We start from the raw sequence: 13313 nt of genomic DNA, 5'->3' as shown, positions 1-13313 counted from the left end.
AACTCTCAACTTTGTGTTTTTTCTCCATGGGAAAGCAATCTCACCCTTAAGCTTGTTTTATTTCTCCAAGCTAAGGAGGATAATATTTATTACCACTTATTACCTATTAGATGGGAATATAAAATTAAGAAGATAAATAGACATTTTAAGATAAATTAGCGTTACCATGAGAATGAACAATGATTTTTTTCACAAATTAACATTCAAATTCATTCGTATAACCATCATTTACAACTAACTACCAAACAGGCCGCAAGAGGGATCTACAATCATGGAAATGGAAGTAATGCAACATGCCTAGCAAGCATGATGCAACTGAGTATGACTTTTAATGTTCGAATTCCACCCAAATACAATTTTGAAAATATTTAGTTTCGAAGAAAATTTGAAATCTTAAAATTAATTACCAGCAGATTGCCAAACTGTAGGTGTATGATAATCATGTTACATCCTACAAAATTTTTAAGTTATTTTGGTTCAAAGAAAAGTCACCCATCCAATTTTCAGGAAAAACCACTACTACAAAAATGGCCAAAGAGACTACCTATAGAAGACCGGTTGAGGTTACTAACCCATTTCTTAAATATAGGAAACCATTTATTATCTAAAACCAGTCTCTTAAGTTTAAGTATTTGACTAATAAAAAATGTTGTTGTGAAATAAGAGACTGTTTCCATGTACAACCGGTTTCCTTGATATATTTTATTTTTCTAATTCAATTTTTTTTAACATAATACACTATTATACGTATGTATTCTTATTGTGAAGATTTAGGAGACTACTTCTAACTTCAATCGATTTCCTAAAAATAATAATTTTAAAACTTAATATCTTTATAATTAATACTAATGCAGTATAAGTTTTATATAAAACTATTTACTTTTAAAATTATGCAACAAATACAATAGAAAAAAAACTACCTCTCCTAATATTACTCTAGATCGTGATTAATACCTGTAAGGCTGTAACCTGTCAAAAAAAAAAAAAAAAAACAAGCCATTGCTTCTTGCGCCATAGCAACTTACGCCATAGCTTGAACAATCTCATAGCTTCAGTCGACTCGCACACCATCCCTACAACCACCACTCCCCATAATCCAAAATTCTCCCCATAATCCAAATGCTTCCATCAAAATTTCACCTTTGCTTTCGTAAAATTCATAATCAAGGCTCTCACATTGTTCAAGTTGTGATTCTCGTCAATTATTTTCGTCAATTCTTCTGGAATGTGTGATTCTTTTCGCTAATTTGTGATTCATTTGGGAAGAAAAGACATTTTCGAAAAAGTATAAAATTGGTGCACTTGTAAAGGTAATTTCAGCAATTTTTTTTTATCTGGCAAGCAAGCTTTTCATTGTTATATTCATCAATTTTTTATTCTCGTCAATTCTTTTCATCAATTCTTCTGGAATTTATGATTCTTCTTCATAAAAAAGAAGTCAAATTTAAGTGCTTCCTCTCTTCAGATTCTGCAATTTCTTCGGTAAAATTCTCGAATTTAACTAATTTTTTTTCACTTGAATTGTTTGAGGAACTGGGTTGAATGTAATGGGAATTGGGTTTGATTTCAATTATTTGATCTGTTGGAAACTGTGCTGGATTATGGAGTAGAAAGTAGAAACTAACTAAGATTATAACTGCATTTAAGTTATCAACGATGGAAAATCGGAAATATAGCTTGATTTTGATTGATAAAGGGCCTCCATTTTATCAAGAACATTATAGGGAAACCTAACATCATGTTGTTACTGGAAATTTATGCAAGTAGTGTGAATGTGCCATGTTGGATAGTGTGTGTTTTAATTTGCAACTATTTGAGAATGGAGGAAAATGTGTGTGTTTATTGAGTGACAAGTTAAGAATCAGTATCTAATTTGGCTGTGATGATCAGTTGTGGGATCTTTCTTATGATAATGTTTGCCGATTTCGCTAAATTTGGATACACCTCTATGAATAAGAAGTTCCAGAGATGCTGATGAAAAGGTTGAAGAGGGCTGATTCTTGAGACATGGAGTCCGCAAAATTATTGCTCTGATTTTTTTTTTCTTATTCATTCTCTTCATAATCTTCTCGCCTGCCTGAATATCTGTCTGTTATTGTTGTGATCTTAGTTACCAGTATAAACGTAGACAACAAACTGGAAGCAGGGCACATGAAAGTTCTCCAATTGTTTCCAATTGCAGAGAGATTACTGTGAAATGTGAACTATGATATGATCAACTTTCCTTCTAGCAAAGATCTTTCTTATATATGATTCTATAAAAGCACACATGAGTGATCAGTATGAAGGATTAAAAAAAAGTAAAAAATTATTGCTTATCATACACACATCTATTTTATTTATTTTATATTGCAGGATACATCGTTAATTTTATTTTTTTTAGCAAATTGTGCTCAATAACGAACCCTAATCTATCGTGGTTCAATCTGCTAATCATACTCGATTGGTTTTCTCTGCAAATTACTCAAGGTGAGTGCTTTTGAGCAAAATCTCCATATTTTGTTGTTTATGAACCGAAATAAGTTCCAGACTAATCCGGAATGAAGATAAGTTTACTTAATTTTTAGTGTTGTTTCGTGTAATTCTTGGGAATTTCCTTGAAATTCAATGGCTTTCTGTGACTTTATGCTATTTTTCGTTTTCTAGGTTGAATTTATAAGTTCTTTGTTCGTTGATGAAGGAGAGTTTCTGAAAAAGAAAATTATCTGTGCTACATACTCCATTGATTCAACTGCAATTACACAAAGGTCGGGATTTAAACTGAATTGCGCTGTGCTACATACTCCATTGATTCAACTGCAATTACACAAAGGTCGGTGCAATCCCGGGAATTCAAACTGAACTGAATACTCGATTGATTCAATCTGCAATTACTCAAAGGTCGGTGCTTATTTTGAGCAAATTATTTATATTTTTGTTGTTTATGAAACCAAAAAAATCTAGACTGAATTGTATGGGTCATACTCTAGCACTTGTGCATAAGGTTCTAAGAACATGCACTCAGCCATCAGCACTCCTATACATACCAGATTTCAATGTTATTGCGGAGGGAGCGGTAAAAGTTAAATTAGGCACTTTATAGTTGCCAATTGCCACTAAAAAACACTAGGTTAAAGGGTATATTTTCACACAGTATTCTTTTGCCATCTATTTTGACATGAAATGTTGCATTGTTGACCTTCTTGAGTGTCTTTGATTGCATCACACTTTGAACATATAAAATAAGTTTACCATCATTATTCTTTGCAGATGTGTGGGTATATATTAATCGTTGTTTGTTTGCTTCATCTGTTACTTAAGTCATATGCTTAATCATAGTGCACGTCTAATTATTTCTCTATCATGCTTTTTGACCAGGTTACTGGGTTATAACACCAAGAAAGAAAGGAAAGAAGCAGCAAGTATCCCAAGGATTCGTGTGCGTGAACTGTCTGAATTTAGTAAGAAGCTAAAATAGATTCACAATTTATTTGAATGTAGTTACCCATTATCTTTTTTCGTGCAACTGTGCTCATCATTTCTACTTGTGCAAAACACTTAGAAGTCCAGAATTAATCTTGTTGACATATTCTTAAAAGTACTACACAAGCATTTACCAATTACATGTTTTGTTGTAATATCTAATTACATAGCTGGTTGTGATGCTTATCATTATGCAGCTACCACAACAGTGGGGCTTAGCCTAAGTTTATGGAGTTATTTTGACGCTTTCTTTATCATTGTAGTACTCCTAAGCAAACTGAAGCCAAGGGGTTGTTTGGAGTTACAGAAAATAAAATAGTTACAAGAACTGATAAACAAAAGTTCAGAATATTAACACTAGCAGCTCTTATGTGTCTTCAGCACCTACCTTTTATGTCCTGCACTCCCCACCCCCTGCACTGCCCACCCCATACACAACCCACCCCCTGCACTCCCCACCTCCCTGTACTCCCCACCCCTTGCACTGCCCACCCCCTGCACTTTCCCACCCCCTGCACAGCCCACCCTCTGCACTCCCCACCCCATACACAGCCCACCCCCATACACTGCCCATCCCATACACAGCCCACCCCATACACTCCCCACCTCCCTGCACTCCCCACCCCCTACACTCCCCACCTCCCTTCTCCTTTCTCTATTAAATTATACTTTTTATTGCTGTGATTGTGAAACGTGAACCTGGATGATACCGGTTGCTTGTCTTTGGTTTAATTCCCCTTTTTTAGCTTTACAGCAGACTTGACCATCCTCTGAGGCTTGGCTGGATGGTGGAGACAGATAGTTGTCATTGACACATTTGAATTGAAATAGTTATGTCAGTTGTTGATTTTTCTGAACTTTCATGACAGTGTCCTCGTCAAGCTCTGGGCTCCAAAGATTGTGGCTATTATGTTTGTCGTTACATGATTGAAACTATCGCAAGTAGACGACAATTAATTCCTGATAAGGTAACTTCGTCACTCATTAACATCTAATAATTGTTTGGGATTGAAAATATTTGTGAGGAACGAAAAGAATGTTATTGTTGCTCATACTAATAAAATACATATTTATACTAATTCTAATTATAATTATCTGAAATTATTTTGTAGTATTTTCCAGGGACTCCTAGCACTTATTCCCAAGAGATGATTGACGAGTTAAGAGATATGTGGGTGGATTATTTAAACAATCAAACACAAGACGATGGAGATTGAAGACGACGGTCAAGTTTGAATTGTACATATTATTTAATTATTTTAGAACTTTAGTTGTAGTAGCTAGCATTAGATTATAGAAATTTTATTTTAAGACATTATTAGAAGAAATTGATGTTTTGAATAAAATTGATTTTGTATATAAATTAAATGTAGCAAATATTTTTTTCACGTGATGAATAAAGCAAGCAAGTCGTTATATTTAATAATATTGTTGTGGGTATTTATAAATTGTTATACAAACCTGTCAAAAAAAATTAAAAAAAAATAAATTGTTTTAATAGAAAAAAAAGAGTATATACGAAGAGCCGCAAATACATGATAATGTATGTATTGTAACATTTTACTAAACCTAAGAAACCGGTTGTAGTCAATAAATGGTTTCAAAGGGTAAGGCAAGGAGACCGGTTTTTGATGTTAAATGGTCTCCTAACCTCTTTATATTTTTTCCATCGACCTTATCTAAGAGACTGGTTTTACCTGTCAACTGGTCTCCTAAATAAACAAGGAAACCAGGCATTATAACCGGTCTCTTAGCCTAGGACACATGTGAGATGGAGATGTGTTATAGTCCGGTTTCCTAGGTCATTTTCAACCGGTTTCCTAGGCCTTTTTTGTAGTAGTGAACTAATAAAACCAAAATATGAAATTTTGTGTTCTGGGTGAATATCTGATCCTTATTTATTCAATAAAATATTAAATTACTTGCACATGATTCGATTAATTGCATAAGAGCATCTCCAATGGCAAGCTAATGCCAAATTAGCTTTCTATGTCACATAAGATTTTCATCCATTTTTATTTATAGCTAATTAGAACTTCAATGGTAGCTACAACTTTCTATTTAAAAGGGCCCCACTTGCCATTAATGAGACCCACTTTCTCAATGATCTTGGGTTTGCTTTTGGCAAATTTTCCCCAATCTAATTTGCTTGGTCAAGCTAGTAGCTAGGGAGTTTAAAAATTATAAGCAAGTCCCTAGTTACAACCATTGGAGATGCTCTAAGTAGACGAATACGCTAAAGGTTGATTTTTAACACATATATAAGATCTAATTTTGGTGTTAAAATCACAAGATTGATACGTACCTAGATCGCTTGTCCACTTTATATTATTAGCCACGATTTGACTAATTTGTAGGTTTGATTTAGCAAACAATATATGATAATGAAGCAGTTGCAAATAAAAGGGCATAAATGCAATGAAACATTCGAGGCATTTGGATAATCATAAGAGAGAGAATAGGAAGATTATACAATATATACATGCGTGTTTATGAATTTACTCTACTAGCTACATCATGAAAAACAATTGTTAGTAAAAAAAAATTAAATTAAAAAGGACCCTCAGGATATATACCTTTACCTTTGTCGACTAGGAACTACCGAACTACTATACAAAAAGAGGGGGGGGGTGGGTTTGAATGAACATTCAATAAAAGGGAAGAATGAAAATACTTGTATTTGTATGTGCTTGTTTGGATATAGTTTGAGTGTGAGTTTTGATAGACATGTGAGTTGAATATGTCTATAAAAGTATTGCTAATTCCTTATTAAAAAAAATCGTTGTTATATATAGGAAAATACACGACTAGGGTTCTTCAAACGACCACCGCGAAAATAAACAAGCCTACGCTTAACACAAGGACTCTGCACCTAGCACAGGCCTCATGCACCCCACGCATGGAGCTTACGGATAGTTCATGCCCCTTGATTTAGGCGCAACTAGTTTTGCGATGTCTTGATTTAGGCGCAACTAGTTTTGCGATGTTTGATTTGGACGATTGCTTTTGATCTGCTTCGACGCACAATCTTGTATCAAATGCAAAGTCCCCGACTTGGCCTAACCTTTTAGCACTGTTTTATCTTATAAATTTTATTTATAGATATCATAGAATCATATTTTAAAGTCATAAAACCTTATTTTGATGAAATTAATTTAATAATAAATTTATTCTGAAATTCAATTAATTATTATGAATAACTAATTAGGCCTTTCTTTGAAATGGGCTTCAAATTATATTTTGACCAAAAAATATATATTGAACTTAGGCTTTTGAATTTTTTATTACTCTTCTTTAGTTCGAACCAGGTAGTACGATGGTATATTTCATCATCGAATACCATAAGACAAATTTATGTATCTACAGTAGCTAATTGTTTTGACGTTAAGTTTAACATACCTTCTTTTTAAAGATTTTGTGATACAAAAAATATAATCATATTGTTCGAGATGACAAATAAAGTAAATAAAAATATGATCTTTATATTTGTTCTCAAATCAAACTTAATTTTGCTTGTGAAATTTTTTTGGCTTACTATTTTTGGGGATTATATCAGAATTTGCCGACATATTTAGCTTTTGGTAATGGTAATGGTACTTAACTAGGAAGTTGTTATAACAAAAGTTTTCGATAAAAAAAAATTATTAGATAGGTAGTCTGATAATTTTATTAAAATGTGTAGTAAAAAATTGTAGCTTGTCGTGTGTCTCTAAACCCTTTCCTTCCCGGTTAGATCCTTATATGGTGTCGTGTCACCCTACTATGTAGAGTTTCTTTAAATACTCTTATGTTAATCATCATTTGGAACTGTTAACTCCTCACATTGCATGTCATTATCCAATCACCAAACTATTGCTCCTACTTGCGATTAAATATTAACCTCATACAATATATCTTTTCTTTCCATTACTGGATGATGTGGCATATTATGCGCACCCAACAACTAGTTATACTTTGAAAAGTGATACATATTGATATTTTCTCACAATTTATTTTTTTACCACATATCATAGTACACATAGAATGGTGGTGGTTTGGGCTTCTATGAAATATTTTTTTTAAAAAAAACATCACGTAAATCTAGGAGTGTAAATAGGATGAGACACTTAGCGAGCTACTTGAGATCGAATCAAGAGAGCTCGAACTGAAATCGAGTTCGATTCGAGATTTTGGCAAATCTTTGACCAATTCGAAGCTCGACTTGTGATTTTTGCGAGTCGATCGAGTTAAGCAACTTGAAGCTCTACTCAGAAAATCGAGATATCTTCGAAATTTTAATATCAATATTAAAAGCAAGATGGATAAATCCGACATATTCCCGGTAGCGAAACTAGGGGGCTAGGGTGGGCCATTGCCTCTCTATGATTTTAGATATCTACTTTATTTTGTAAAAATGTAAACTAGATATACCGTGGCGTAACTAAATCATATCTAGGATTCAATCTGCTATCTCCATCCTAAAAAAAAAAAAGCTAATAAGATGAGACAACTTGCGAGCTATTTGAGATCGATGAGTTCACAACTTCAAATGCTAAGTATTCGAGTTAACCAAGAGTGCAAGACTCGAACTTACCTCTATCTTTTGCATCCCTCGACAGATTTACAAGGAGCTCAAATTGGTTGTATATCTCCTCCAGGTGTACAAGAGCAAAATTTGTATCAACCACCAGGTTTTGCATTTGGCTTAGGCGAATAGATGATCTAAACTGATGTACTCAAATTCCATAACATATAATTTCTCCCATTTATCTTCTCTCCTACAAGGTCATCTCAAACAATGTCACCTTCTCCAAATCCATGCCCGAATCATTTCTTTAGGTGCTCATCAAGACAATCTAATAGCAACCAGACTTATTGGTCGCTACCCATTTCAGACAGCGCTGCGTGTGTTTGATCAATTACAAAATCCGAAAATATTTCCTTTCAATGCCATAATCAGAAACTTAGCTGAAGAAAAAGGCCAAATCTCCCTTACTGTTTCTTTTTTTAAACACTTAAAACAGCTTTCACTTTTTCCTAATGATTTTACCTTCTCTGTCCTCCTTAAAGCCTGCACACACTCTAGCAATGCATACTATGTGAAACAAGTCCATACCCAGATCGTAAAAGTTGGCTTTACGGGTGATTCTGGTGTTTGCAATGGCCTTCTTGCTGCTTATGTAAAGGGTATTAAAGATATTTCTTCAGCTCACAAGGTGTTTGATGAAATGCCTGAGAAAAGTTTGGTTTTTTCTTGGACTTGTTTGATTGATGGTTATGCTAAGTGTGGTCTATCTGAGAAAGCTTTACAGGTGTTTCTTCTGATGGTTAAGGGAAAGGTAACCCCGGAAAATGCAACCATGGTTAGTGTTCTATCTGCATGTGCAAAGCTTGATATTGGTGAATTGGGTAACTGGATAGGGATTTTTACAGACACTATTAGGGACTATGGTCTGGTCGGTTCTTCTAGTGATGCAGTAAACATGGTGCTCACTTATTTGTATGGCAAATGGGGGAAAGCAGACAAAAGTAGAGAAGCTTTTGACAGAATTGGTGATCATGGTAAAAGAAGTGTGGTAGCATGGAATGCTATTATTGGTGCCTATGTTCAAAATGGTTGTGCCTTAGAGGCTTTGAGCATTTTTAGGGTGATGATGGATGATCCGTATGCGAGTCCAAACCATGTTACAATGGTAAGTGTTCTCTCAGCTTGCTCTCAAGTAGGTGATATCGACCTTGGTATATGGGTGCATGAATACATGAAATCTAGAGGACGGGAAAACGTATTATGTACAAACTCGTTCCTGGCAACTGCTATGATTGACATGTATTGTAAATGTGGTGATTTGATCAGGGCAAAAAAGGTTTTTAATTCTCTGCTTTCGAAGGATGTTATATCATATAGTGTCATGATTATGGGTGTGGCATTAAATGGTGAAGGACATGAAGCCTTGAAACTTTTTCATGAAATGCTGGATTGTGGGTTGCGTCCCAATGGTGGAACATTTCTTGGTGTCCTATGTGCATGTTGTCACTCAGGGCTGTTAAATGTAGGGCGCCAAATTTTTCTTGATATGAGAACAAAATTTTCTGTCTCACCTCAATTGGAGCACTATGCTTGCTACATCGACCTTCTGGCTCGAGTTGGCCGTATTGAGGAAGCCCTTGATGTTGCCAAATCCATGCCCTTTGAACCTAATAATTTTGTTTGGGGTGCTTTGCTGGGAGGTTGCTCGCTTCACTTTAGAGGAAAGCTTACTCAAGACATATCTAAAAGACTGATTGAAGTGGATCCGCAAAATTCTGCTGGCTATATTATGCTATCCAATGTGTTGGCTAGTGAACAAGAGTGGGGTGAAGTTTCAGGCCTAAGGCGGTTCATGAAGGAGAAGGGGGTGAAAAAGCACCGAGGTTGTAGTTGGATCAGCATTGATGGACTTGTGCATGAATTTTTGGCAGGACCCTGTTCACATCCTCAAGTTTCAAGCATCAGTGGCATGCTTGGTTCCCTTTTGAAAAATATCAAGTTGGCAAATTAACTATTAATGCATTATGCATGAGCTCTGGGCCTCTGGCATGTTGCTTAATATTTGCAGTTATGTTGCACATAATATCCGTTGCAGCAATAAACAATGCAACTAGTTTCAAAGGTACAAACACTTCTTTCCCCCACAATGAGCTTCGTAGCTTTCTGTTGTTTAGAAAGTGCTCTTTTAAAATTCCATGTATCAAAAATGAGAAATCCACATCACCTACTTGAATGCAAGCTGAAGTACAGCTGCTAGTTGCCACTGTTTCTATTTCTTGGCTTGGCCCAACAACGAAATTTCGTAACACTCGCAATCATGTTTATCCTAATATTATGACGTACAACCTTGTAAATGCGTGTTCTTAGTTTAAGAAGTATACTTTTTGTTAGAACTTGTAATAGGGTGAAGAAGATGAATACTATGAATAACGAATCTTCTAGGCGTGTGTAGACACTTTCCCAAAAGTGATATTCCGACCCTATACGAAGCACGGGTTGCACGGAATTCAAATTCGAGATACAAAGAAGAACAACAAGAGTCACGCTCGTATGAATCTTGTTAAAAATGAAAATAAGTTTTTTATGATTTTGTCTTTGATGAACAATGAAAAGTTATACTTTAGAGAGAGTGCTTTTGAGAGAATAATATTCTGAAGAACTACCCATTCATCTGTGGTAAAGACCACACTTATACACGCAAGAAACAAAACCGTCAAAACCGCACAACTTGCACAAAGCCACGAGAAAAGACAGGCTCCTGTCGCGAGCCGCGACAGAGCTCGCGAGTCGCGAGCGAGCCTGTCGCGAGTCGCGACCATCCTTCGCGAGTTGCGATGCCTCCAGACTACTGCTCGTTGCTTGTGCCAGCATGCTATGCTACTGCTCGTGCGTTTTTGCTGCAGCGTGCTTGGCTATAACCACCAAGGCATAATATGTAATACATACATTCTGTACTTGTTGCTGGCGAGCATACCGCGAGCATTTTGCTCACCTTGCGGTTTATTTATTACTTCAATACTTATTGTTTACTACACCATAAACAATCTACGTGAATAATTAACGTAACTTGAACAACGACACCATAACCATGTTATTCAAGTTATACGTTACATGAACTTAATCAACCAAATACTCTAAATAATCCAACAATCCTCCCCATTTAGTGTATTCTAAAAGATAATAAGCACTAAACATCATCAAAACAAACATCTCATGCGTAAATGAAAGTGTATAAAACTTGAACTTTCATATAGTAAAGTACGCATTTCAAGTATCCGTATCCAATTGGTGTCGATAACGATTGAACCAATTTCAATACATAATGGAAACCCGAAGATACATACACACAATAAATTTACTTAAACTCATTATAAACCGACACATAAAGCCTTGTGTCCATATCTATTCATAAGTGTATCAAAGCTATGCCCCAATAGCCCTTGAAGCGGCTAAACTTCACACTTACATAGGTAGATCTCTAAAATACATGCTACTGTGAAAAGCATAAACAAGAGACTATTAAGTTATACAACCTCCTTATACAACACAGTATAGAACTATAAACTTAGGATGAATAAAAGTTCTACAATCATCTAAATGAAGAAATTAATCTTATTGAACTTAAGACCCAACGTCATATTGGGCGTTAAGTTAAGATTCCCTCATTCGTGATTCTCGAGGGGCTCCAATCCTAAACCGATTGCCATCCTCTTTACATTATCTCTAGCCAAGGCCTTTGTAAAACAATCCGCTAGATTATACGTTGTACGTACATAGTCAACAGTGATTACACTATCCTTGATAAGTCCTTGGATGTAGCTATGCCGCACACCAATGTGTCTTGACTTACCATTATAGACTTGACTATATGCTCTTGCCAAAGCAGCATCGTTATCACAATGAATCGCTATGGCGATATCGGTTTTGGCAACAAAGGAATCTCAATCATGAGATTCTTCAACCATCCGCCTCTTTGCTTGCGGAAGACAAAGCAATGAATTCCGAAGTCATGGAGGAATCCGCTAGCAAGTTTGTTTCTTGGAAGCCCAAGATATAGCACCTCCCCCAAGTAGAAATACCCATCCACTTGTAGAAGAGTGATCTCTTTATTAGAGATCCAACTTGCATCGAATACCCTTCTAAAACCGAAGGATATCCACTGTAGGATAAACCATATCCTTGGTTTTTCCTAAATACCTTAATACCGACGAATAGCTTGCCAATGTTGTACACTAGGATTACTAGTATACCTACTAAGTTTGCCTACCGCAAATGCGATATCCGGCCTAGTACTCGTCAAGCATACATCAAACATCCAATCACCCTTGAATACTCAAGTTGAGATACAGCACTACCTACATTAGGTAGATTTCTCACTGGGTCCATTGGAGTTGACACAAAAGAGCAACCACTAACATCGAATTTCTTAAGAACCTTTTCAATGTAGTGAGATTGAGACAAACTCAATTTACCTTTGCTTCTTTTAATTCTAATTCCTAGAATGACATCCGCCTCCCCCAAATCTTTCATTGAGAACTTAGACGATAGAAAAGATTTAGTCCATTCAACTTGGGATAAATCAGTTCCAAAAATTAGCATGTCATCTACATATAAGCAAATCATCACACCATGACCATTGTCATCAAATTTGCTATATACACACTTGTTTGAATTGTTCAATTTGAATCCGTTAGACAACACTACTCATCAAATTTTTGATGCCATTGCTTAGGTGCTTGTTTTAGCCCATACAAAGATCTAATTAGTTGCAAACTTTTGTTCTTGACCTTTGACAACAAATCCAACCGGTTGTCTCATGTAAACCTCCTCATCTAATTCTCCATACAAGAACGCAGTCTTGACATCCATTTGATGGATCACAAGATTATGAATTGCTGCAAGGCAATCAATAATCTTATAGTGGAGATTCGAGCTACAGGTGCATATGTATCGAAATAATCGATACCCGGCTTTTGAGAAAAGCCTTGTGCCACTAACCGGGCTTTGAACTTGTCAATAGTTCCATCGATTTTCATTTTCTTCTTGAAAATCCATTTGCACCCTATTGGTTTACATTTAGGAGGTAAGGTCCGCTAAAACCCATGTGTTATTCCCCATGATTGAGTCCATTTCATCATCAATAGCTTCTTCCAAAATGAAGCATCTTGAGATTGCATGGCCTCATCATATGTTAAAGGATCCCCTTCCACATTATAGACATATGGAAATTTAGTCAAAACACTATCTCTTGATCCTTCAACCAAATATACATGAAAATCTGGGCCAAAAGATTTCTCTTTCCTAACCCGTTTACTTCTCCTTGGTTGAGTTGATGTAGATGCAA

General features: G+C 35.7%; 1 protein-coding gene and 1 long non-coding RNA gene across 3 annotated transcripts; both read left to right on the top strand.

Moving 5' to 3' along the window:
- The first annotated feature begins 544 nt into the window (after positions 1–544).
- On the top strand, positions 545–5045 carry LOC125497448 (uncharacterized). 2 transcript variants are annotated; one of them, XR_007274196.2, is made up of 5 exons: positions 545–1310; positions 2647–2880; positions 3358–3440; positions 4332–4430; positions 4575–5045. It is a non-coding gene; the product is annotated as an uncharacterized LOC125497448 (long non-coding RNA). The 2 variants fall into 2 exon arrangements; XR_007274195.2 differs by having other exon boundaries at positions 554–2880; positions 4575–5043.
- Positions 5046–7807: 2762 nt separating this feature from the next.
- Positions 7808–10650, top strand: LOC104907911 (pentatricopeptide repeat-containing protein At2g29760, chloroplastic). The gene has a single exon (XM_048644368.2). The coding sequence runs from the start codon at positions 8172–8174 to the stop codon at positions 9978–9980; it is 1809 nt and encodes a 602-aa protein (XP_048500325.1). The 5' UTR covers positions 7808–8171; the 3' UTR covers positions 9981–10650.
- The last annotated feature ends 2663 nt before the right edge of the window (positions 10651–13313 follow it).

Source organism: Beta vulgaris, chromosome 5, assembly GCF_026745355.1.
Source record: "Beta vulgaris subsp. vulgaris cultivar EL10 chromosome 5, EL10.2, whole genome shotgun sequence".
Taxonomy (NCBI): Eukaryota; Viridiplantae; Streptophyta; class Magnoliopsida; order Caryophyllales; family Amaranthaceae; genus Beta; species Beta vulgaris.
This window is presented reverse-complemented; position numbering and strand designations above follow the sequence as displayed.

What these genes read in the sequence shown, in the direction of transcription:
- LOC104907911 (XM_048644368.2), top strand. Translation starts at nt 8,172, where the DNA reads ATGTACTCAAATTCCATAACATATAATTTCTCCCATTTATCTTCTCTC.